The 27,061-nt window shown below is 46.0% G+C and overlaps 1 protein-coding gene across 2 annotated transcripts; it reads left to right on the plus strand.

The window, feature by feature from the left end:
* Positions 1–388: 388 nt before the first annotated feature.
* ptprea (protein tyrosine phosphatase receptor type Ea) lies at positions 389–20,399 on the plus strand. Of its 2 annotated transcripts, XM_079757467.1 has the most exons (19): positions 389–547; positions 660–733; positions 2,616–2,660; positions 4,861–4,997; positions 6,939–7,029; positions 8,073–8,149; positions 8,294–8,330; positions 8,708–8,805; positions 9,534–9,653; positions 12,262–12,425; positions 14,058–14,193; positions 14,519–14,668; positions 15,405–15,498; positions 15,714–15,790; positions 16,301–16,435; positions 16,909–17,034; positions 17,312–17,463; positions 18,378–18,513; positions 19,371–20,399. In XM_079757467.1, the coding sequence occupies exons 1-19, from the start codon at positions 516–518 to the stop codon at positions 19,443–19,445; spliced, it is 1,956 nt and encodes a 651-aa protein (XP_079613593.1). In that variant the 5' UTR covers positions 389–515; the 3' UTR covers positions 19,446–20,399. The 2 variants fall into 2 exon arrangements, with proteins under 2 accessions (XP_079613593.1, XP_079613594.1); XM_079757468.1 differs by lacking the exon at positions 2,616–2,660.
* Positions 20,400–27,061: the final 6,662 nt, after the last annotated feature.

A 27,061-nucleotide genomic window follows, 5' to 3' on the forward strand; every position in this document is an offset into this window, starting at 1 on the left:
GTGTGTGGGTGGGTGTGTGTGTTCTGATATGCGTGTTCTGTTGTGTGTGAGATCTGGTGTGTGTCTGTGTGTGTGCTTTCTTTTTTTATGTGCGTTTGTCTGCATGTGTTCTGTTGTGTTTGTGTATGTGTTCTGGTGTGGGTGTGTATTCTGGTGTGGGTGTGTTCTGGTGTATGTGTGTGTGTGTGTGTTCTGGTGTTGGTGTGTGTGTGGGTGTGTGTTCTGCTTTGTGGTGTGTGTTATGCTGTGTGTGTGTGTGTGTGTGCGTGTGTTCTGCTGTGTATGTGTGTGTGGGTTTTCTGTTGTGAGAACATGCTTGCTACTTAGTCATTGAGGCGGAGTCCCCATTCAGGAAGTGCTCTCTCTCTACCTCGTACGGTACAAACTGAAAGCTCAGTCAGTCAGTCAGTCAGTCAGTCAGTCCGTTAGTCCGCCAACACTGGGAGCCAGGAGCCAACGGTTTACTGCCGATCCCAGGACCTAAGAAGTGTTGTTGGTTCCTGCTAATCCCGCTAATGAGAAAGAGCGGCTTTGCAAGCTTCAGATGGTGAGAGGAGAAAGGTTGCTGGAGAAGCGTGCAGTGGATATAAGCCCAAACTACTTCCAATCAGCTTTGCGTTTTGGGTTTTAACGGTTGTGTTGCTCTTCTGCTCCAACAGGGGAAGAAACCAGCGAAAAGCAGCAGTCACCACGGTCGTCAAGAAGGTACCCAATGGATTTCTGGAAGAACAAGGTGACACTGTGCTCCTATTGTCCATATGAGAGAGAGAGAGAGAGTGTGAGAGAGAGAAAGAGAGAGAGAGAGAGAGAGAGAGACAATCGCCTAATTGGCTGACACAGACAGAGCTGGGAAACAGAAGTCTGATTCTGGTGACAGATAGCATTGTGTGAAACTAACCCATACCACGCCTCAATGTCATGGTAGCTGGCTTGTGGTTTTTTATATTAGCTTCCTGTCTGTAAAGCACTGCAAATAATCCCTCCATATGTCGCCGCGCATTGTCAGAGAGAGAATCATGTTTGAATGAGCAGCCAAGACCTCTGCCATAACACACAGTGAGTGCGGAGAGGCCGTCTGTGAGCTTCCAGGTTTCAGGTCTGCGTTCCTTCCTGTGTGTACCAGCAGCGTATCGCCCGGGACAGGAAGCCCCCACGAGCCCTCAACACCGGCAGCTCTCTAGGAAGCATTTTATCAGCACAGCAAAACAATGGATGCACAAAACAGATGCCCCCCCCCCCCCCCCCCCCCCCCCCACCCCCCCACCCCACCCCAATCAGCTGGCCACCGTGCTGACAGAATCGCCACCCGGGGTCGGAGGGCCTGAAGGGCAGGACAGCGTTAGGGAGTTAGGAGACGGACCAGGACGTGTGACTGGTCTCTCCAGGGGTCTGGAAAGACCAGGACGTGTGACTGGTCTCTCCAGGGGTCTGGAAAGACCAGGACGTGTGACTGGTCTCTCCAGGGGTCTGGAAAAGACCAGGACGTGTGACTGGTCTCTCCAGGGGTCTGGAGAGCTCCGTTCCTAACTTTGGAGGGAAGATGGGATCCTATTGTTTTTATCCCTTTCTCTTCGATGTTAAAGAGGATTTAATGTTTTTTATCCCTATAAACTGCGACGTTAAAGAAGGCTTCTATGTTCTTCATCTTCGTGCCTTTACTCCTCAATGTTAAATAAGGACTCATCCCTTTATCTTGGATGTTAATAAGGATTCTGTTTTAATCCCTTACTCCTCAATGTTAAGGGTGTGGGGGGAGAGTATATAGGACAGTCCATTAAGGTTGGACTGAGGTGGCTGACTTTTTGACATGTTCTCGTCCATGGGGCGGCAGTAGCTCTTGAGGTAGAGCGGGTTGGCTGATAACCTGAAGGTTGCTAGTTCGATCCCCGGCTCCTCCCAGCTGACTGTTGCGATGTCCCTAAGCAGGACGCCTCACCCTGACGGCTGTCGATGAGCCGGCTGTCGCCCTGCATGGTTGACTCTGCCGTCGGTGCGTGAATGTGTGTATGAGCCATCGCTTTTGATAAAAGCGTCTGCTTAACACCCTAAATGTAAATGTCCATGGCTGCCGTTGGTCGTCTCCGTGCTTCTGCATCAGTCTAGAATGCTAACGCGCATTTACCAAATTAGTTGTGATTGGCCTGTAAGCTGACTGGCTGGCTCTGTCACTGTCTGAGTGACAGACACTCAGAGAGGGCCGACAGGAGACAGACAGGGCAGGCAAAAATAATTATGGTATTTTTGACTGCCCACTGGGATTTGTCCCAGTATGTCGATGGCCAGTACACCACTGGTTACCATCTTAACCCTGAGACTGAAGGGGGCTCTCCTCTCTTATGTATTCATACAACCGTATAATGCTTAAGACTGTTCCTTGAAGAGTTCATATCTGAGCCCTGAGGCGGGACTTTCCATCCTGTAAGTTAGTTTACATATTGTCCCGGTAACACACGCTCCCTACTGCAAAAATAAAGGTGTTAAACTGCATTTTTTGCATCTTAAAGCATCACATCCTGTTTGTGTGTGTTTGGGTGTGTGGGTATATGTGCTTCTGAATGCATGCGTGTTTGTGTGTGTGTGTGTGTTTGTATGTTTGCCTGTGTGTGTGTTTTTAGAGTTTGGATACAGCAGTGATACGGTATACACCATTCTCCCATCAGGTCAGATATTCACGGTGGAGGTGTGGAGAGGGGTGTTACTAACCCTCGCCTGAGAGGTCTGGCCTCCTTTCTCCTCTTTATCTGATGGTTCTGGGGTCTAACAAACTGGCTGGTGGTGCTCTGTATCACACTCGCTGTAACTCACCCCTACCAGCTCACAGACCAGGGCTCTACAGGCTTTGGCAGTGTTTCCATCCTCTGATCTTTGATCCGTTCTTCTTTAGACATCTGTATTCCAACATGTGCTGACCTGTGGAGTTTGACATGGTGCTACTTTGATCAGGCCTCTGTTTCCCTAGAAGCAGACAAACACCAGAACCGTATATTCCATCCTAATCAGTTAGCGTTCTTCATTTGATCTTGAACCCAATCGTTTCATGCGTGAATAGTTCTGCTGCCAGTTCTGCTGTTTTCTCTTCTTCCTCTGTAAAATGCAACCCTCAACTCATCACCTTTTAAAGAGTGACTGAACCCCTCGGATTCAACAGGAATTCATACACTTAAGATTTAAATAATTTGTTTCGGGCAACTTTGTGATACGAGTTAAAATGAGCGACGTTGTACATGAAATACGCCACACCGCTGCTCAGACGAGTTCCACACATTCACACTGTTCCGTTAAACGATAGGTATCCTGGAAGCCTAAGCCTCTCTCGGACTTGGTCATCAAAATCAACAACAACGCGTCCACACGACGTGTCCGTTGGTCATGACATTGAAGAGACGGAAAATGACTGCGTTCGAAGCAGTGTGGAATATTCACCTAGTGTTTTGGGGAGATTTTACTCCTGTTTCATCTAAATTATTATTTCAGTAAGTCTTATTTCAGTAGCAATGATAAAACAGCATAGATTACTTTGTTGACGATCATATAAAACATATTAATACGTTTACAGCAACAAATAAAACACTTTTGGGTTCACTGGCTCTTTAAGACTAAGGCCCCGTCCACACAGAGCAGACACGGGCGAAAACGATTCGGTTTCGTTTTATGCGGTTCAGGAATATCTCCGTAAAGATGGAGTCATTGTGAAAGCACATCGAGCTGTAGAAACGCTGTAGTAAATATTCAAGGCGCTGGTTCTCCACAGAGAACAGTGGAGCGCATACAGCCTGCGCGCTGTCTACAAACATTCAGTCACAAGGAGATCAACCTTTTAAATTGAGCAGAAATACTTTTTAATGTACAGTTAGTAATTAAATTTATCAAGGGGCTTTATTCAAAGCTACAAAAAGAATGCAAATAAAATAATAAATAAAAAACTCAACGCAACTCTGACGTCAGAAATGTGTTTGGATGCAGTTCGGTTACTCAATGAATCAAAAGTGGCACATGATCACACGTGCATTTAATAACCGTCGCCAATGGAAACGCATGGCTGCCGTTGCATGTGCGTTGGGAGTTTGTGTGCGGGCGGGAAGTGTGTGTGTGTGTGTGGGGGGGTGGGGGGGGGGGGGGGGTGGGGGGGGAAATTGTGCATGTGCTTGGGAATTGCGTGGGGAGTGAGTGTGTGCGGGTATGAGGGTTGGACCCTATTGACCCATGACCCTACTGACTCACCGCCCCGCTGCGGTTGCGCTGAGCGTGGGGATTTGTGTAACGTGTGTTCCTGAATCCTCGAATGCCAGACTTCCGAGTCTAAAGTCGAAGATCTCCCAGCTTTCTTGCGGCATTTCTCGGAGGCCCGCCCCCTTTTTTGTCTTCAGCTTTCGAAAATCTGAGAGTAGACCGAGAGCAGTGATGACGCTCTCAACAAAATGGCTGCACCCGTAAAGAGATTTATTTTTTTTATTATTATTTGTACCACGTAGGACATTTTAAATGCTCTTACACACTTGGTTAGATTGCTAATGTATTCTGGTCACCAATTTATACATTGCATGGTCTTGCTGTGCGTGCAATACAATGTAAAGTTGTGTCGTTTGTTTTCGGGCTGGTTTGCTAAAGAGGCTAATGTAGCTAACAGTAAACAACGGCTAGCCAATTTCATGCCACAATCACAAAGACGAACAGGAACGCTATGAATGCTCCCGAGACGGGAAGTGGCATCGAACGTGCAACTCGGAAGGCTGGCGTCCGAGGATTCGGGAACACACCATAAGCTTGGGGATCGTGAGTGTGTGTGTGTGTGTGTGTGTGTGTGTGTGTGTGTGTGTCGGACCCCCTACTGACCCCCGCCCCCCTGCGGTCCCTCTGCAGAAGGACAGACGGTGGTGCTGCTAGCCAGCCCGCCCCCCCCGGCCGCGGTGTACCTCCCCATCCCCGTTGAGCGGCTGGAGGACGAGTACCGGCTGCGCTCGGCCGACGACGGCAAGCTGTTCCGCGAGGAGTACAACGTGAGTGGGACTCGAACCCGCGACCCCCCCCCGCCCTGAAACCCCGCTACCTCCGCTCGCCCGCCCGCTGGGGTCCCCTTTCTTACCCTCTTCCGTTCTTTCCTTCATTCGTTCTTTTATTTCATTTGTTCATTCGTTCTTTTATTTAATTCGTTCATTTGTTCTTGACTTCGTTTCAGTCTTTCTCTCTCTCCCTTCCTTGATTCTTTGGTACTGTCATTCATTCTGTCTTCCTCTCGTTTCTTTCTTTCTTTCTTTCTTTCTTTCTTTCTTTCTTTCTTTCTGTCTTTCTTTCTTTCTTTCTGTCTTGTTCTTTCTTTCTATCTCTTTTGCTTCCTTTCTATTTTTCTCCCCTTTTTTACCTTCTTTCTTTATTTCCGTCTTTCTTTCTCTTTTGCTCTTTCTTTCTGTCTTTCTCTCCTTTCTTATCTTCTTTATTTGTCTTTCTTTCACTTTTGCTATTTTTTCTATCTATCTCTCCCTTCTTACCTTCTTTTCTTTCTGTCAATCTTTTTCTTTCTTTCTTTCTTACTCTTTCTTTCATTCTCTTTCCCTTATGTTCTTTCTTTCCCTCTTGTTCTTTCTTTCTTCTTTTCAGTCTTCCTTCCCTTATTTCATTCTTTCATTATTTTTCCGGATATCTCTCCACGTTATTTCCCTTTTTGTTTTACCATTCTTTACACCCTTCCCTTCTACTTTCGGTCCATCTTCTTGTTACTGTTTCCTCTCTCTGAAGCCTGGTGGGGTACGGGCTTTTGGGCTGGGAGGCTTGTGGGCCTATGAGTGCGACAGAAGTTTCATGCTTGAAATAGAAGAGTCCTCAAGAAAACTTGGGGGCTTTTTGTTTTATGACACACACGTATATGACAAACAACTCCTGTCTATTCTTAAGACTGTGATTCAATAACTCAAGAACCCAAAGCGGAAGAGTAAAAAACTAAACTGCTGGTTTGTGTCGGAGTCGATGGGCTGAACGACAGAGGAAGGGGAAGTTCAATGAATATGTTAAAAATGGGCGGGGGGGGGGGGGCTATGTAGTTATTTCTTTTTATATATTGGTAATTAAGGCGGGGCCCTAATGTTGTTAAGGCCTTAACCACACAGTGCTTGGGGAAACACTGGTGTGTAGGCAACTGTCGATACTTACCAATTGACGTTGCAATAATAGCTATTTTATATGCTGACACCTTATTTAACTTTACAATAATCCAATGCTTTGTTGTCTGTAACTGATACGTCAATCAGATGAATGCCTTAACACACAGAGGTATTTATATTAGTCAGCAAATTGGACTGGTTTGTGGTCGGATCTTACACATTAATATTTTCATAGTGAAAGCTAGCTAGAAAGTTTGCTTTAGGAGTGTGCTTTGATACAATACAAATGCCGACCATCCCTTCGTGAGAATGGCCTAGCTAGCCTGGCAATGCTCACTTTAGCTTCCTCAACGGGGCATTCTAGAACATGCCACGCTATCACCTATCAGGGGAAAACTGTGTGTGGAGACTGAAGCTAGATTACTTACTTACTTGAGCTTAATGGTACGTACAGTGTAGCTACATTACAGCTAGCTGAGGCCTCTAGAATCTCTCGGTTTGAGTCAAGGTTTTATTTAAGTGTCTTCATCATCGTAGCCTTCATCATTGCACTCCCATGCCTATTACATTAGATCACAGAGAAAATAAGTGACGGGGCTACACATGGAAGTACTTCTGTTATATGTAACCGATATAACAGATAGTTATATTGATTGTGCGAACAGAGGTAGTGGGTGGCAAAGTGCAGAGATGGAGATAGAGTTGCAAATCGCAGCCATCCGTCTATATTTTCCACATGCAGCTGTGTGTGCCGTGGTCCGACCACAATGACCGAACCGTGTTCTATGTCACTGGGTCGCTAGCTCTAACTGGGCTCTAACCGCTGGGCTTTCTGTGCTGCAGTCGTTGCCAGGGATCTCCACCCAGGGAACCTGTGAGGAGGCCAGCAAGGAGACAAACAAGGACAAGAACCGATACCCCAACATCCTTCCCTGTGAGTCACTGCGGTCCTAGAGCTGTCCTGTATGGGTGGACAACTGAAGCCTTTTCTCTTATATTAGTGGACGACTATACCTGTTCTCTTATGTAAGTGGACTACTACAGCCTGTTCTCTTATGTAAGTGGACTACTACAGCCTGTTCTCTTATGTAAGTGGATTACTACAGCCTGTTCTCTTATGTAAGTGGATTACTACAGCCTGTTCTCTTACGTAAGTGGACTACTACAGCCTGTTCTCTTATGTAAGTGGACTACTACAGCCTGTTCTCTTATATAAGTGGATTACTATACCTGTTATTTTATGTTAGTGGATTACTCTAGCCTCTTCTCTTATATAAGGGGACTACTATACCTGTTATCTTATATAAGTGGATTACTATACCTGTTATTTTATGTAAGTGGATTACTATAGCCTATTCTCTTATGTAAGTGGATTACTATAGCCTTTTCTCTTGCATATATATCTTACTACAGCCTATTCTTTAAGGGAATCACTTTAGTATATCCTCTTATAAGTCGACTTTGATAGCCTATTCTATTCTCGATTTGAGTGTACTACTACAGCCTACTTTCTTATAAAAGTCTACCAGCTATATTGCCTGTAAGAATACCATCATACTCTGCTAATGGAAGTGTGGACATACTAGTATCTTCTGTAAGTGCACTAGCTTACTATCTGGTGTGAAGTGTTTGTGAGCCTCTGATGGTCTGAGTGCATACAAGCCTCTACTGGTCTGCTGGGACTTTTAGACCTCAGAGTTCAACACTTCCAGGTGAACAAAGGAGTCAGCCTTTCAGACGTGACTTATTATGGCCCCGCCCATGAGCCTGATGGATTTGGCCCAGCGTTGATAAGGAAATCCAGACGGCAAAACTCAAAATACTGATAAACGAAATAGGACCGCTTTAGCTTCTATGCCAAACGTCAAAGTTTGTTGAAAAGAAAACAGGATAATGTGAAATCATGTTGGCCAGATTGTCATCGAGAGGTGGTTTATTTAAGGGAGAAAGGATTTTACCTTCTTATTTGTTCTTCAGTCGACCACTCCAGAGTGTTGCTGACCCAGCAGGAAGGAGATCCCTGTTCAGACTATGTCAACGCCTCGTACATTAATGTAAGTATTGAGTTCTGCCTCAGATTTCACTTACTAAGCCATTTGTGTTGTATTTTTGTAGTAAGAGAAATTCCCCTTTTAAATGATGAATCTACAGGGGTGAATCATGTTTCATATTTTTTGTGTTTTCTGTTGATGTTATAGGGCTACACAGAGGAGAACAAATTCATTGCTGCACAAGGTACGAAAAAATATTGATATAAATATTTCTTATAGTTAATAATATAAATCTGATAAATAAATACATATATTATAATAGATTTTATACTTTTATTTCTTTATAATTGATTAATAATGAATAATATTTAATCATTTAGAATAATATGTATATATTTTTAATGTATTTATTATAAATAAATACATATATTATAAAAAGTATCATTTTTTTTAAATGCATACATATATTATAATACATAATATAATTATTATAAATAAATACATATATTATAATAAATACTACAATTATTATAAATAAATAATAAATAATTAATTATTATGGATAAATCTACACTTGTAGTATGAGGTGAATCCTTGAGGCTCTGTGTTGGTGTCCCTCAGGACCCAAGGAGGACACTGTGGTGGACTTCTGGAGGATGATCTGGGAGCAGAAGGTGGCCACCGTGGTGATGCTGACCAACCTGAAGGAGAGGAAGGAGGTAAGGGCTCCCCTTCATTAAGGCACCCCTTTATATTTGATCTCCCCTAGAATTCAAATGGTTTTCTGGTATTGCCTCAGCGTATTTACATGAGGTAATCAGTCAAATGACTCGATTCATGGGAGCTTATTTTCCAAACAGATGCCGTGTGTTATTATACAGAGGTGGTTTACTGCCTGACCCTAAACAGAAGAATGTGAAAACGATGAATCTGTGATCATATAGGACAAGCAGAGGAACATGTTCAGGGCTATAACCACAGAGGAGACCTTTAAGTCTCCCTGAGCCCCCTGCAGGACTGGGCATGCATAGCGTCGCGCCGTTAGAAACACTCCCTCTAATAAGGAGAGCTGCCGCACTGAACACATCTGACTCGCAGCAGAATGCGTCAACGCGTCCCTCTGTACCCCCCTAGCCCCCCCTAGCCCCTGGGCCAGGTAGGCCCATGCCCCATTTACACTTACCTCTCTTCTACAAAACACCAACCAGGACCAGCTGCCTCTGGTGAAACAACGTCTCCAGTGAGGCAGGCTGTTCTCTTTTAAAAAGAGGCGTCAAAAACATTTAAAGTCAGCGTTAATGAACCTCTAGTTAACGACCATGAAAGCTTGCCTCTCGCTCTCCTCTCCATTGACGTCCCAGTGTGTAGGCTAACCGACGTTCCAACTGTCGTCCCTGGTTTTCCCGCTTTTTCCAACTGTCGTCCCTGGTTTTCCCGCTCTTTCCAGGACAAGTGCTACCAGTACTGGCCTGACCAGGGCTGCTGGACCTACGGGAACGTCCGTGTGGCCGTGGAGGACTTTACCGTCCTGGTGGACTACACCATCCGCAAGTTCTGTGTGCAATATGTAAGTCTAACTAGTTCTGTGGTCCATATGTAAGTCTAACTAGTTCTGTGTGCAATATGTAAGTCTAACTAGTTCTGTGGTCCATATGTAAGTCTAACTAGTTATGTGGTCTATATGTACGTCTAACTAGTTCTGTGTATAATATGTAAGTCTAACTAGTTTTGGGGTCAATTTGTAAGTCTAACTAGTTCTGTGGTCAATATGTTAGTCTAACTAGTTCTGGGGTCAATTTGTAAGTCTAACTATTTCTGTGGTCCATATGTAAGTCTAACTAGTTCTGTGGTCCATATGTAAGTCTAACTAGTTCTGTGGTCCATATGTAAGTCTAACTAGTTCTGTGTGCAATATGTAAGTCTAACTAGTTCTGTGGTCCATATGTGGTCATTATGTTAGTCTAACCAGTTCTGTTTACAATATGTAAGCCTAACAAGGTCTGTGTACATATGTACGTCTAACTAGTTATGTGGTCTATATGTACGTCTAACTAGTTCTGTGTATAATATGTAAGTCTAACTAGTTCTGTGGTCAATATGTTAGTCTAACTAGTTCTGGGGTCAATTTGTAAGTCTAACTAGTTCTGTGGTCCATATGTAAGTCTAACTAGTTTTGGGGTCGATTTGTAAGTCTAACTAGTTCTGTGGTCCATATGTAAGTCTAACTAGTTTTGGGGTCAATTTGTAAGTAACTAGTTCTGTGGTCCATATGTAAGTCTAACTAGTTTTGGGGTCAATTTGTAAGTCTAACTAGTTCTGTGGTCCATATGTAAGTCTAACTAGTTTTGGGGTCAATTTGTAAGTAACTAGTTCTGTGGTCAATATGTTAGTCTAACTAGTTTTGGGGTCAATTTGTAAGTCTAACTAGTTATGTGGTCCATATGTTAGTCTCACTAGTTCTGTGGTTAATATGTGGTCATTATGTAAGTCTAACAAGTTCTGTGTTCATATGTAAGTCATAACTAGTTATGTGGTCTATATGTACGTCTAACTAGTTCTGTGTACAATATGTAAGTCTAGCTAGTTCTGTGGTCCACATGTAAGTCTAACCATGTCTTAAACCTCTATAAATGTCATGCATTTTACTTTTATTATTTTCAGTAATGTAACAAAGGTCCATGTTTCAGTCGTTATAGTCCGTTAGGAACAAAATCGTTTCAGGTTCATAGGAGGACAAAAGTATTGAATTTAGTGGAAGTATAATTAGTGATGTGAAATCTAATCTCTCGGAAAAAAAAAAGAAGGAAGCAGTATTCTGTGGAGTAAGCAAAACAAAGTACGGACATCATAATATGTATCTATTCATGTATTTTATTCATGTTGCTACATATTAATATGTCGTACTCATGTTTTTACATATGAATGTATTAATATTGTTGCATATACATGTTTTGTGTAATGTAACATTATGAATGCATTCATGTCGATACATGTTAATGTAATATATTCATGTAGTTACATATAAATGTGTTAATCCTGCTACAAACATTCACATTTATTCGTATTGCTACACAGTAAGTGTATATTATTCATTCATCTGTTGTTACACCAGTCTGTTGTAACACCAGTCTGTTGTCACACCAGTCTGTTGTAACGACAGTCTGTTGTAACACCAGTCTGTTGTTACACCAGTCTGTTGTAGCGACAGTCTGTTGTTACACCAGTCTGTTGTTACACCAGTCTGTTATAACGAACACCAGTCTGTTGTAACACCAGTCTGTTGTTACACCAGTCTGTTGTAGCGACAGTCTGTTGTTACACCAGTCTGTTGTTACACCAGTCTGTTGTAACGAACACCAGTCTGTTGTAACACCAGTCTGTTTTACACACCACACCAGTCTGTTGTCACACCAGTCTGTTGTAACACCAGTCTGTTGTTACACCAGTCTGTTGTAACGAACACCAGTCTGTTGTAACGAACACCAGTCTGTTGTAACGACAGTCTGTTGTTACACCAGTCTGTTGTTACACCAGTCTGTTGTAGCGACAGTCTGTTGTTACACCAGTCTGTTGTAACGACAGTCTGTTGTTACACCAGTCTGTTGTTACACCAGTCTGTTGTCACACCAGTCTGTTGTTACACCAGTCTGTTGTAACGAACACCAGTCTGTTGTTACACCAGTCTGTCGTTACACCAGTCTGTTGTTACACCAGTCTGTTGTCACACCAGTCTGTTGTTACACCAGTCTGTTGTAACGAACACCAGTCTGTTGTTACACCAGTCTGTTGTTACACCAGTCTGTTGTCACACCAGTCTGTTGTTACACCAGTCTGTTGTAACGAACACCAGTCTGTTGTTACACCAGTCTGTTGTTACACCAGTCTGTTGTTACACCAGTCTGTTGTTACACCAGTCTGTTGTTACACCAGTCTGTTGTAACACCAGTCTGTTGTTACACCAGTCTGTTGTAACACCAGTCTGTTGTAACACCAGTCTGTTGTAACACCAGTCTGTTGTAACACCAGTCTGTTGTTACACCAGTCTGTTGTAACACTAGTCTGTTGTAACACCAGTCTGTTGCTCCTGTGTGTAGCAGGGTATCCCTGTTGTAACCAGTCTTTGTTACACCAGTCCGTTGTAACACCGCTCTGTCGTCCGTTGTTCCCGTGTGCAGCAGGGTAACGACAGCTCCAAGACCCCCCGGCTGGTCACCCAGCTGCACTTTACTAGCTGGCCCGACTTCGGGGTCCCCTTCTCCCCCATCGGCATGCTCAAGTTCCTGAAGAAGGTGAAGACGGTGAACCCCTCCTTCGCCGGCCCCATCGCGGTCCACTGCAGGTACAGTAGGCCCGTGTTCTGGGGGTACAGTAGGCCCGTGTTCTGGGGGTACAGTAGGCCCGTGTTCTGGGGGGTACAGTAGGCCCGTGTTCTGGGGGGTACAGTAGGCCCATGTTCTGGGGGGTACAGGAGGCCCGTGTTCTGGGGGTACAGTAGGCCCGTGTTCTGGGGGTACAGGAGGCCCGTGTTCTGTGGGGTACAGTAGGCCCGTGTTCTGGGGGTACAGTAGGCCCGTGTTCTGGGGGGTACAGTAGGCCCGTGTTCTGTGGGGTACAGTAGGCCCGTGTTCTGGGGGTACAGTAGGCCCGTGTTCTGGGGGGTACAGTAGGCCCGTGTTCTGGGGGGTACAGTAGGCCCGTGTTCTGGGGGGTACAGTAGGCCTGTGTTCTGGGGGGTACAGTAGGCCCGTGTTCTGGGGGTACAGTAGGCCCGTGTTCTGGGGGTACAGTAGGCCTGTGTTCTGGGGGTACAGTAGGCCCGTGTTCTGGGGGTACAGTAGGCCCGTGTTCTGGGGGTACAGTAGGCCCGTGTTCTGTGGGGTACAGTAGGCCCGTGTTCTGGGGGTACAGTAGGCCTGTGTTCTGGGGGTACAGTAGGCCTGTGTTCTGGGAGGTGCTAAGGAATGGGCCGGGGTTTAAGAAGGGATGTGTTGCTGGCACCTAATGTACGCCCTTATTGTGTGTTGTACGTCCTAGCACTTAAAAATAGTGCTTTGCATTGTGTAGCATGTTATCCTAGCTGTCTTTGTTGTATACGGGGAATGGGTTAACCTAGTGATTGTTAGTGCTTGGCACTTATACCAACAGCGATATATTGTTTCTCGTTCTTCTGACAAATGTACTTATTGTAAGTCGCTTTGGATAAAAGCGTCTGCTAAATGTAAATGTAAATGTGGAGATGTGTGCTTCCTAATGGGGCAGCCTCTGATCCCAGTAAGCCTTCCCAGTGTCCCACACTGTCCTCTTCCCCTAATGGGACAGCCTCTGATCCCAGTTCAGCCTTCCCAGTGTCCCACTCTGTCCTCTCCCCCCTAATGGGACAGCCTCTGATCCCAGTTCAGCCTTCCCAGTGTCCCACTCTGCTCTCCCCCATGATGGGGCAGCCTCTGATCCCAGTTCAGCCTTCCCAGTGTCCCACTCTGCTCTCCCCCATGATGGGGCAGCCTCTGATCCCAGTTCAGCCTTCCCAGTGTCCCACTCTGCTCTCCCCCATGATGGGGCAGCCTCTGATCCCAGTTCAGCCTTCCCAGTGTCCCACTCTGCTCTCCCCCATGATGGGGCAGCCTCTGATCCCAGTTCAGCCTTCCCAGTGTCCCACTCTGTCCTCTCCCCCCTAATGGGACAGCCTCTGATCCCAGTTCAGCCTTCCCAGTGTCCCACTCTGCTCTCCCCCATGATGGGACAGCCTCTGATCCCAGTTCAGCCTTCCCAGTGTCCCACTCTGCTCTCCCCCATGATGGGGCAGCCTCTGATCCCAGTTCAGCCTTCCCAGTGTCCCACTCTGCTCTCCCCCATGATGGGGCAGCCTCTGATCCCAGTTCAGCCTTCCTAGTGTCCCACTCTGCTCTCCCCCATGATGGGGCAGCCTCTGATCCCAGTTCAGCCTTCCCAGTGTCCCACTCTGTCCCCCCAGTGCCGGAGTGGGCCGGACGGGGACCTTCATCGTGATCGACGCCATGATCGACATGACGCACGCCGAGCAGAAGGTCGACGTCTTCGGCTTCATCTCCAAGATCCGGGAGCAGCGTTCCCAGCTGGTCCAGACCGACGTAAGCAGGTTCAACTTTATCACCAGGATTTAATAGTATGCTTTTATCAGAAAGATATGTACCAATGACAACCAGATTTTACTTCTTACCGGTACTTTCATAACTAACAAGTCCACATTTTCTGTGTGTATGCATGTGTGTGTGTGTGTGCATCTGCTGTTTGTGCGTGTGTGTGCCCGTGTGTGCCTGTGTGTGGGTGTGCCCGTGTGTGTGTGTGTGTGTGCATGCATGCATGTATGTGTGTGGACATGCGTGCGTGCGTGCGTGTGTGTGTGTGTGTGTGTGTGTGTGCGTGTGCATGTGCGTGTGTGCGTGGCTGCCTCAGGTGCAGTACTCGTTCATCTACCAGGCTCTGCTGGAGTACTTCCTGTACGGAGACACGGAGCTGGACGTGTCGTCCCTGGAGGGCCACCTGCTGAAGCTGCACAACACCAACGCCCCCCTGGACCGCGTGGGCCTGGAGGAGGAGTTCAGGGTACCCCGCCTCTCTCGGGATCAGGGGGGGGGGGGGGGAAAGCTGGAGGCGCTGTTCGTTAAACGAACCAAGACACTGTCGGCTTTTTGAGATTCAAAAATAATATAAAGACAGTTTTTAGTCTACCTGACGATGCAAGTGCAGTGGATGATAAGATCCACGTTCTCACATTAGTCTATTCCCCCCCCCGAGTTTGTGCCCATGAGAGTGGCAAGCCAAAAGCTACTGGGTTCAAGTCCTCTTTCCTGTATCCTGAATTCACTGAATTCAATGAATTCAGTGAATTCAGTGGATTCAAAAGCTCAATGGCTAAAGCACTTTGTACGGCTTATCCTCTGCTTATTTGACCTTGTCTTCTGTCTCGCTCTTTGCTACTGAAACCCTTGGATTCCTCTCGGGCTGAATCAAGTATTTATCCATCTATCTCAGTATTAATATTTAGAACTTAATAGACCTTCAAGGGCCTGGGAACCAGGGGAAAGAACACATTACTCTCCATAGAATAATACAATAGCGTTTTGGTTCTGTATATTTCAGTGAAAACGAGTGCCCGGTCATGTTACTGTTCTGTCTGATTCCGTCCTGCGGTTTCAGAGCATTCAGGTTAAATTCCCTTTTTTGAACCTCTCTGAAAGTGCAAGTTAAACCATGAGTACCAACCTGACGGACAGGTGTGTATCCATGACGATGACCGTATCCATGACGATGACGGTGTCTCTGCGTTCTCTCCAAACAGAAACTGACCAACATGCGGATCATGAAGGAGAACATGAGAACAGGGAACCTTCCAGCCAACATGAAGAAGAACCGGGTTCTGCAGATCATTCCATGTAAGAACAGAACTGGTACTCTGCATCACTCCTGTCTCTTCAGACTTGCTTTTAAAGTCCAGCTCCTCACCTCTCCATCCCTCTCTCTGCCTCCTCATTCTATGCTTTTAAATGTTTTAATGGGACTCTTTTGTTTATATCTATTTTATCGGATCCTGCCAAAGCAATGATGAGCAGTGTTGAACTTCCTGTCTGACCTCTGACCTCTCTTCCAGACGACTTCAACCGCGTGATTCTGGCGATGCGCCGGGGTCAGGAGTTCACCGACTACATCAACGCCTCCTTCATCGACGTACGTCTCTATCCGTCACGTTTTAAATGCAGTTCGAAATGTTGTGCGCATTTTGATATTGTTCTATATAACAAGTGGATTTAGAGAGATAACAAAAATAATAATTTTAGGCAGATGAGTTTTATTTACCTTAACCTTATCGATACAAAAAATAAATAATAGTACTACCTATATGTGTTTTTTTAATGGTAATAACAGTGAACAAAGGCTGCAGGGGAGAAGTTACAAAGTGAACCAAAGGGGAAGGTGGCAGGTTAAAATCCCCTGATTCATGTTCATGTGTTCATAAATCCACGGTGTGACGGTTTGACGGTGTGTGTGTGTTTGTGTGTGTGTGTGTGTGTGCCTGTCTGTGTATGGTTGTACGTGCCCGTGTGCGTGCGCGTGTGTATGTCTATGTACGTGTTTGTGTGTGTGTGTGTGTGCGCCCGTTTGTCTGTGTGTATGCTTGTGTTCCTCTTGTCTGTGTGTGTGGTTGTGTTAATGTGTGCGTATGTGTGTGTGTCTCAGGGCTACCGGCAGAAGGACTCCTTCATCGCCACCCAGGGCCCACTGCCCCACACGGTGCACGACTTCTGGAGGATGGCCTGGGAGTGGAAGTGTCACTCCATCGTCATGCTCACCGAGCTCCAGGAGAGGGAGCAGGCGAGTCAAACTCCCAGCGCTACAGAGACGCTGGACACACCGTCTCATAGGGCTTAGACACTGATCCCATTCTTTCATGACACGTGGGGGGCGCCACGAGCGGTTTAAATAATATATATCATCTGCGCCGCGGTTTTCTGTGACGCATCATAACATTGTGTGGGGAATTGGCATATTGGCGCCCCCTCTGGTTGCAGGCGCCCCTGCTTGTTGAGAAGGTGCCGTGCGCAGACGGACTGAAACCGCCACCAAAGTCCGTAGGGTCATGACAGACCTGAGAGGAAGTCTCGCCCGGGGGCGTAGCTGGACGTAGAACCGCCTGACGGAAATGTTAGACACTGAAAATATAGGATTTAGATAAGAATCTCCATTAAATGTTTACTAGCAAGGTTTGTCCAATTTAAATGGAATTTGTAGATATGCGTCATTTGTTAAAGGTGTGTGTGTGTGTGTGTGTGTGTGTGTGTGTGCAGGACAAGTGTCTGAAGTACTGGCCCTCGGAGGACCCGGTGACCTACGGCGACTACACGGTGGAGATCAAGGCCGACACGCTGTGCGACGCCTTCAGCCTCAAGGACCTGGTACTCACCTATGGCCCGGTGAGAACGTGTGTGTGTGGTTGTGGGGGTGTGGGTGTGGTTGTGGGTGTGCGTGAGTGTGGTATGCATATATAGAAAATATATATATTTTATTATTCAAACACACATACATTTTTCAGCACATTGCTTTGCAATTTTACTTTTCTTTTTTTATGCTAAACAAAATGCTCAGCAAGAAAAAAGCATAAAAACAAAATACCTCTTTTACTGCTCTCACTGTCCTCATCCTCCTCCTCCTCCTCCTCCTCCTCCTCCTCCTCGTCCTCCTCGCCCCCAGGAGAAGCAGACGCGGACCATCAGACACTTCCACTTCCACGGCTGGCCTGAGATCGGCATCCCGGCCGACGGCAAGGGAATGATCGACATCATCGCCGCCGTTCAGCGGCAGCAGCAGCAGTCCGGGAACAACCCCATCGTGGTCCACTGCAGGTAAACCCCCCCGGGGGCAACCCAGTCCCAGGGGCAGGCTACACCAGAGATGTTCCGGAACATTCCCTGCATCGGACGGGTCATGTGAATGGGAACAGGGAACATGCAGTCTACCCCAGAAATGGAGGGGTAGACTGCATGTTCAGCGCGATTTCATTACGCGCTGCTAAGGCAGCCTGGATCCCATGGATCCGATTTTCGCCTGAGATAGGGAACCAATCACAGAACGGGGAGGGACGGCAAGACCATGACGACGTCTATGCGAAACACCGAAGCTTGTAGTTTACGGATCCAAAATGGCAGCAGACGCGTTACCTTTCGATGCAGCCTTAGATAGTGTTCTAAGTAGTTTAGAACGCAAGTTTACTTTGAAATAATAGCAACTTTCGGCATTTAACTCTTTCATTACCAAGATGGATGTCTTCGCCCTGCTACCAACAGGCTTTGATTGGCTATGAGCTACGTACAGACTCATATGAGAGACATTCGTAGCGCCCAATAAACGGCTCCGGGCAATCGTAAGCCACGCCTCAAACACGAGAAAATGAATGTGTGGTTCCCAGACCTCATCTCAATGTAGATTGAGATGAGGTCTGGCGTTAGCCAGGCTATGTGTGAATAGGAACAGGGACCAATATTCGGTGTAATCTGCAACCCCAATTTGTGTTTGTGTTTCTGCGTGTGTGTGTGTGTGTGTTTCTGCCTGTGTGTGTGTGTTTCTGCCTGTGTGTTTGTGTGTGTGTGTTTGTGTGTGTGTGTGTGTTTCTGCCTGTGTGTATGTGTTTCTGCCTGTGTGTTTGTGTGTGTGTGTGTGTGTGTGTGTGTTTCTGCCTGTGTGTGTGTGTGTGTTTGTGTGTGTGTGTTTCTGCCTGTGTGTGTGTGTGTGTGTGTTTCTGCCTGTGTGTGTGCTGCAGTGCGGGTGCTGGGAGGACAGGTACGTTCATTGCGCTCAGCAACATCCTGGAGCGGGTGAAGGCGGAGGGTTTGCTGGACGTCTTCCAGACGGTGAAGAGTTTGCGCATGCAGAGGCCTCACATGGTCCAGACGGTGGTAAGTGCTCCCATTGGTCCACCACGACCCCGGGGGGAAAGGGAGGGACGGGGCTAGAAACGCAACAGAAACACAAGACGCCCTGGCGCAGCGCGTCAGGCTTCCGGAGCGGTGTGGCTGTGGGGCGTGGCCGTGTGCTCAACCGGGAGATCAGATGGGATTAACGGGAAGTGAAAATCAATCCCAGCAGACGTGGAGCTCTGGCCTTTTGCTGAGCTACCGGGTGGGGAGGCGGGAAAAGCCCATAAAAGTGGAGGTCAGGGCGTCGCCGGTTGACCAGGCTCGGTCCTTACCTCAGCGACCCGGGTTTGATTCCTGCCTGGGGTCCTTTGCTTGCATGTCCGCCCTTCCCTCCCCCATACCTTCCTGTCCAACTCTTCACGAGTAAGGCGTAAAATTGCAAAAAATAAATCTTCAAAAATACAAATAATATATAATAAAATAATCTACCCCTAACACGTGTGATGGACCCCTGACATGTGTGATCAACCCCTAACATGTCTAAACTCAACATGCCCCATCTCAAGCCCAAAGGCTCTGACAGGGCTCTGACACTCAAATGAATGTGCAGATGTCAGAAGTAGGCCCGAGTCCTGTTGAGATCAGGACCAAGCCGCCATGCTGCCCGTTTCAACATAATGGTCCTATTGGGATGATTCTAGTTGTTTGTGTCACGTTACAAATGAAGCTAAATCGTTTTGTCCGATTTTTTTCCCTTCACTCCATTTGAAAATGTAACCATGGAGAATGTGGCATGGAAACACGCTTTTCTGCCTGAGCGATGGTTAGTGCAGGTCTAAAGCATGATTCAGAGCTGCAGACCTCCTGGCTGAAGTCTCCTCTCTCTGTCTCCCCAGGAACAGTACGACTTCTGCTACCGGGTGGTACAAGACTTTGTTGACATCTTCTCAGACTATGCCAATTTTAAATAAGACTTGCCTTAAACATGCGTTTGTTTCGTCCTTTTAATGTGGATTTCTAACGGCTAACCGTTCCCTAACTGTCAGATGATCTATTTTGCTATGCACTTGTACCCCTGTGCCATGAACTAAGCGCGCCGTCCTATGTGTAACATACCGCCTGGATGAACGTTGTACATGCTAAAGTCATTAATATTGTTATTATTGTACATTTCACAACTTATATATTAATTATTGTTTTATCAGGAAAGCGGTGTGCCTGCGGCATCTCCATTTCAAACCGTGTTGTATGATAACTGTTGTATTATACAATATGTTGTATGATTAACTTCTTCAGTGCCATGTTCGGTGGAGCTCTTCCATCGGAACAGACCTGTAGCTATTGTAAATGTATTTATATTATATCGTGTTATCGGTGTACCTTTCATCATTTTGCATTTTGGAGTACTTGACAGGAACGCTTTTTTTTTTTTTTTATTGACACTTTTATTTATATAAATGTATATTCTTACTTATCGATGAGCTACTTCTAAAGTTGGAGTGACGTCGTCCGACGTGATTTTGTTTTTTGGGTTCGTCTCTTTTTATTTATTCGTTTTTAATCCAGTCCGATGCCCATGTTAAATGTGACGCTCCACGCGGTTGAAATGTTCGTGATATGACGTGTGTGCTGCGCCACCGCGACATCCGGAATCGGCTTTTACTGACACGGTGAAACTCCACAAACAGATTCAGGTATGCGACCACTCAAGTCTTAATATAGAGTATTATGATTATAAGAGAAAAAGAGAGATTTTGTACCTCAGCATTTGGACCATGCTTCACGCTCATGAAGCTCATAGGAATGCTGCTGCGTGCTTCAGTGTCTCCGGAGACCATGGAAAGTATTTTGCTAAGATGACTGCACATTTAAAAAGCACATGTACCCAGCCTTTTGCCAACAACTTAGAAAAATAAAGATGTTTATTGGTCGCTTCATTTGTATTCCAGATTTTGTTTGTGTGTGTGTGTGTGTGTGTGTGTTTGTGTGTGTGTGTGTGTGTGTGTGTGTGCGCGCGCGCGTGTGTTTTTTTGGTTAAGGTTAAACAAAAAACAACTCAAAGGCGTGTTTCTTTAGTTTAATAATTCCTGGTGAGAGAGAGCCGGACTGGAACTACCATAATAGGTAATTAGCATAATGGTCATTAGCAAGATACTAATTAGCATAATTTAATCAACGCCTCATTGTCTGCTCCCGTAACCGGACGCGTGCCGCCCCATACGTGGGTGTGATTACAATTATACCTACGTAAGACTCCAACCTAAATGACGTAATTTGATCTGACATATGGTGTGTGTGTGTGTGTTTCAAGGCCTATTATAGGAATTGGTTTGAAGCGAAGAGATAACCGCCTTGTGCAGCGCTGTTTCCTCATGTGCTCAGCGGTATGGATGGCGGATCCATTAGGTCTGTGTACAGGTGGACTGACTGGGTCTTCCTCTCAGGGAGTTCGAGGTGCAGGTAGAAATATTAAATTCGCAGAGGCTGGATGGATTGTGGTCGCGTAGCCTATAATAGGCTGAAGCAATATCTCAGGTAATCGGATTAGGGTAAAAAGTACAGTCGAGACAGCAGTCTTAATATAATATTCGAAGACTTTATTATTATTCTTTAGTCACACCCGCATTTGATTTTGTGCACCAAAGTGCTGATGTTGCAGACTCCGTAGGCCTACGCCAGGCTAAAGGTTCAAAGCTAAAGTATTAAATGCAGGGGAAATACTTGCATTGCATTTTCTATAACTTTCTGCTAGACGCGGTTTCAAACAAAAACGTAACTTTCGGCATGGGTTGTGTGTTTCAACGGCCAATGGGTCATTTTATAAGCGAGTCCAGAGACCTGCGTGAGCTGCACTACTGTCGCCAGCAGAGGGCGGTGTTTCCTCGTTTCAGAGGGGCCTTCGTCGGTACAATCCTTCCTTTAACCCATCCACTCTTGCGGAGGTTGTCGTGCCTTCTTCCCTCAAAGCGTGAGTCTCGAAACGAGTTTGGACAGACCTTGCATGCTCATCAGTATATTATGGCGACGGGCATGGACGCCGGTCCCGACTGCCGCAAAGGATCCTGGGAAGGGTCTGACTTCTATTAGATTGACCTTTCAGCGCCCTCCTGGGTCCTTTGCTTCAGAGACGTTGTGTGGGCTTCAAGGGTTGGGGTATGTCTCGGTGGCGGTGTGTTTGTGACGTTTGCGTTTCCGACACCGGCACCGAGATGTTCAGTTGATTGTTGTGTTGTGTTGTGTTTCTGTTTGTAATATATATATATATATATATATATATATATATATATATATATATATATTTTTTTATAGGCAGGCCATGGTATTAGCCCACAGTAGGCCAGCACCAGCCAACAGTAGACCAGAACCAGCCTACAGTAGACCAGAACCAGCCTACAGTAGGCCATGGTACCAGCCTACAGTAGACCATGGTACCAGCCTACAGTAGGCCATCGTACCAGCCTACAGTAGACCATGGTACCAGCCTACAGTAGACCAGAACCAGCCTACAGTAGGCCATGGTACCAGCCTACAGTAGACCATGGTACCAGCCTACAGTAGGCCATGGTACCAGCCTACAGTAGGCCAGAACCAGCCTACAGTAGACCAGAACCAGCCTACAGTAGGCCATGGTACCAGCCTACAGTAGGCCATGGTACCAGCCTACAGTAGGCCAGAACCAGCCTACAGTAGACCAGAACCAGCCTACAGTAGACCAGAACCAGCCTACAGTAGGCCATGGTACCAGCCTACAGTAGACCATGGTACCAGCCTACAGTAGGCCATGGTACCAGCCTACAGTAGATAACTAGTCAACTCGATAACAGGACGGAAATGTAGTCTTCAGAGTCACAAGGTTATTGTTTTTTGTTTCATAATGACATTTCATGACATCATTCTGTACAATTATCCTTTTTCTTTAAACTGACTAGGCAACTTATTTTTCCACGCGAGGTGTAAAATGTGTCACATTTTGAATACCGAGTCAGCCTCCTGAGTTCAATGCTCTGGATGAGGAACTAAATGAACAGTTTCACATCCAAGTGATGACCAGTCTATACAGGCTCTCTACCAGGAAAGGGTTGGAAATAACACCAGTAATGATCACAGTCTACACTGGTTCTTCAGTAATGATCAGTCTGTACCAGGAAGGGGTTAGAACTAATATCAGTAATGATCAGTCTATACCAGGAAGGGGTTAGAACTAACATCAGTAATGATCACAGTCTACACTGGTTCTGAACTAGGAAGGGGTTAGAACCAACATCAGTAATGATCAGTCTGTACCAGGAAGGGGTTATAACTAACATCAGTAATGATCACAGTCTACACTGGTTCTGAACTAGGAAGGGGTTAGAACTAACATCAGTAATGATCAGTCTGTACCAGGAAGAGGTCAGAACTAACATCAGTAATGATCAGTCTGTACAGGCTCTGTACCAGAAAGGGGGTTGGAACTAACACCAGTAACGAGCACAGTCTGTACAGGTTATGTACTGGGAAGGGGTTAGAACTAACAACAGTAATGATCAGTCTACGCAGGTTCTGTACTAGGAAACAACACAAAAAACTCTACAACTTTTGACCACTTAATGTTTTAACGAGCTAAATCTTGTTAGAATAAATGTCAACACACAGAGAGAATATTGAGGGTGATTGTGATTAACCGAGGGTCTAATTCAGGCACGCTTTGTCTTCCCCAAACAAATCCCAATTCTCACTGGAAAGAAGCGACAAAAAGTTTCTTTGTTTACAGTTTCCACTTCCTCCCCAGACACGCCGCCATGGTAACGGTGCTCAAACAGGACCGGCCGTTGCACCATGTGAGGTCACCTCCAGAGTTCATGTCTCACATGAATTATGTATAAGCCCCAAACCACAGGCTTATTTTGGTGGTATCCCGCTCATTCCTGTGTGTGTGTGTGTGTGTGTGTGTGTGTGTGTGTGTGTGTGTGTGTGTGTGCACGTATGGATGTCCATGCATATATGTGTGTGTGTGTGTGTGTGTGTGTAAGCATATGTGTGTGTATGTATATGTGTGTGTGTGCACTTGTGGATGTGCATGCGTATGTGTGTGTGGGCACGAAAGTGTGTGTGTGTGTGTGTGTGTGTGTTTGTGTTTGAGGTCAACAAGAGGGTCTCCTGTTAAGCTGCAACTCGAAGAAAATCTGAGTGGATCTCCCCTCTCAGGAGTGGATCTCCCCCCTCAGGAGTGGATCTCCCCTCTCAGGAGTGGATCTCCCCCCTCAGGAGTGGATCTCCCCCCTCAGGAGTGGATCTCCCCTCTCAGGAGTGGATCTCCCCTCTCAGGAGTGGATCTCCCCCCTCAGGAGTGGATCTCCCCTCTCAGGAGTGGATCTCCCCCCTCAGGAGTGGATCTCCCACTGGGTTCTCCAGCAGGGCCGTGGTGAGGAGCCCTCTGACCCCGACAGTCGGCCTCACCCTCAGCAGCTCTTCTGAGCCTGAGAAGTCCTCCTTAGGGATTCCCCTTCGCTTTCTTCTTTCACTTCCTCTGCAGCGCGTTGGCCAAGACATCTTGAACCGGTGTTCCCTCCCAGGGGGATACGTAACAACATCAGGCCACAATGTGAGTAGTCACAACATTCCTCTCGTCCAAAACAATATTGGTAGCAAAATGTATCGCTTTGCTTTATCCAAATATGCTATCTGGGTTAAGGATGGTCACATGGGGTCTCGTAGGAGCTGGTCCGAGAGGGGGGGGGGTATCCCTAACCGTATAGGAAGCCAGCAGTCTGGTCGAGCGTTGAGCTTGGTGTGGCCGCCTTGTTGTTTTTTTTACATAGAATTTCCCAGTTTTCACAACTTTGTAAATTTTTGTCAAAATCGGTACAGAAATGTTCTGCAACAATTTGTGAAACCCAAAACAAATGGTTCTCAACTGAATAAGGTCAACCTACAACATACAATAAGTGTGTTCATTAAGTGCCAGGAGGAACAACATACAATAAGTGTGTTCATTAAGTGCCAGGACGAACAACATACAATAAGTGCGTTCATTAAGTGCCAGGACACGTAACATGCAATAAGTGCGTACATTAAGTGCCCGGACGAACAACATACAATAAATGTGCATGAGGTGTCATGGGGTTGGGTGGGGGGTAAGGGGTAGGTTAGGCAGGGTCTAGGTGAACTCTGAACAAGTAAGTCTTGAGTCTCACTCCCTGAGGTGTGCTGAATCCCTGTCTGATTTGACCCTCAGCTATGTCCTCCTTGGCTAATCCCCATCAATGGCCTTTTATTGCTACTTAAGTAATGTAAATACTTGCCTTGTCTCGCCCTTTTGACTGTGCTTTGCAGCTCACCACACCCTTAATGCAGGAATGCAAATAAAGTGACGGACCGGTTATCAACGAGTGGTTCTCTTTATACACACATGCAACAACCAACAGTTTAGATCAGACGGATCATGATGGAACAGACGGACCGTCCTCCGCCTTACAATACAGAGAACATCCTACTTCCTCATCACACAAGTGGTAGGCTGCTCGTAGGCCTCTGATGTAATTATCTGCATCCTGCATCGTGGCTCAAGTCCCTGTATTGAAACCCATCGTCGTTGTCAACATGCATCACCAAAGCTTCTCTTGTGTGTAAGTTCATGTGTGAGTTCAGCGGAAGGGGCTATCACCCCAGGGGATCAGTCACGGGGCAGCGATACGGAAGCCCACTAGGACCGAGATCGACATCGGGTCTTTGTGTTAACTCAGCACTCCGAGAACAGAGGGAGGAGATCCATTCGTGGGCGTTGTCTTCGTCACTTCACACTGACTTGATAATGTGGCTGGTGTTTAAATATACCCCTGCATCACCTCCCCGGCCTTCAACCTCCAACGCTCTCTATTTCACGTTTAATACCGTCTGAGTAGTGCTACCGGGCCTGACCGCCTCCTTAACAGCGCTTTGAGCCTCGCCGTGATTGAATCAGAGCTCTTAGCAGCTCGGTGTCAGGATAAAGCCACGGTAAAGATACTGCTGCTCAGAGTCCTGGCCTTTCCCACCACCCCCCTGCTGTTGAGGCCCAGGTACGAGGCCTTCGAACTGGAGGAGATGGGTAAGAAAAGGACATTCCATATTCCTTTAAACGTCAGCACTATCTCATACAAATGTGTTTACACAAAAGAAATGTTGGGTTTAGATTACATGATGGGATTTTTGCTAATTTAATGATGTTGATGGAAAAAAGAATGTGAAACATTGTAAACAATGTGTTTACGCACAAAAATGATGCGTGTGGATGACATTATGGAATTTTTGCTAATTTCATGATGTTGATAGAAAAACAAAGGTGAAACATTGAGGTTGATTATCTGACATTTTTTTATTTCTTATATTTTTTCATCATAAAAATCAGCGGTGAATTATTATGATTATGTTTTAGCAAACTAACTATGGAAGTGTGTTTGAAAAAAAACGTTTTCGTTAAACAAATAATACTTTCTTTAAATGTCACATACAAGGGAGTAACTAACTCCAATTTTTGTCGGGATAAAAACAGAATTTGGTTTTTAAACGTTCAGCTTCATACCAATATTATGATAACCGGTGATATCTCCTCTCATAGTTTCATGATATGAACATAGTTTCTTACTATATACGTACATATTGTACTTCTCGACTTAGCTGAACATGTAAATCGGTCACACATTCTAAACAATGCTAATCAGTCCTAATGAAATAAGGTGGGGGGGTTGATCATAGATGGATCCTAAGTACTGGCTGTTGATATTGACACCACTCCTTATTATAGAGAGAGCTTTTACAAATCATCGACTCCGACCGAAATACATTGACTCCCTACATGTGCTCTGAATGTCCCTGTTTTCAATCAATCAGGATTAAAAGCCTTGTCTGATTTACTGTTAGTAGTTCTGTCTCACAAATCAAACGTCAGATTATTCATTTAGAGGCCGATAGCAGACTAACTAGAATCTGTAGGAACATTCCATTTGAGCCATTTCATTTCCATTCGTGGCTCAGGAGGCAGAGCGGGTGGGCTGGTAACCAGAAGGTTGCTAGTTCGATCCCCGGCTCCTCCTAGCTGAGTTTCAAGGTGTCCCCAAGACACCTCACCCTGATTGCTCCCTACGAGCTGGCCTTTGCTTTGAGTGGCTGACACCACCGTCGGGGTGTGAATGCGTGCATGAATGAGTGAGTGTTAGGCAATATTGTAAAGTGCTTTGAGTGGTTAGAAAAATAAAAGTCAATCTCAGTTTTGACCGACCATGTGATGGAGCAGGGTTTTTTACGTAGTTGGCTAATCGCAAACACGCGTTCTTAGAATAAGTCTATGTAAAAGGTTTCAAAACCATACCGTGCGAACTGACCAGTAGAAACACACCGGTTAAAACAACCTGAATGAGTTTCTCTCTGATGAAAAATCTCTAATGATGAAACAGACCCAAACAGGAAACCAGGCGTAACTCAACCCCCCTCTGCCGTTGGATTGCGTCCCAGGCCCTGTGCCATCTCCAACGGCCTCCTTGGTTTGTGGAGGAACTGAAGGATCTGTTGATCTCGCTGTAGAGCAGAAGAAGGAACTGCGGTTCATTGCGAAAGACGGCCACGCTGG

The sequence above is a fragment of the Pollachius pollachius genome (assembly GCF_949987615.1).
Source record: "Pollachius pollachius genome assembly, chromosome: 19".
NCBI classification, from domain to species: Eukaryota; Metazoa; Chordata; class Actinopteri; order Gadiformes; family Gadidae; genus Pollachius; species Pollachius pollachius.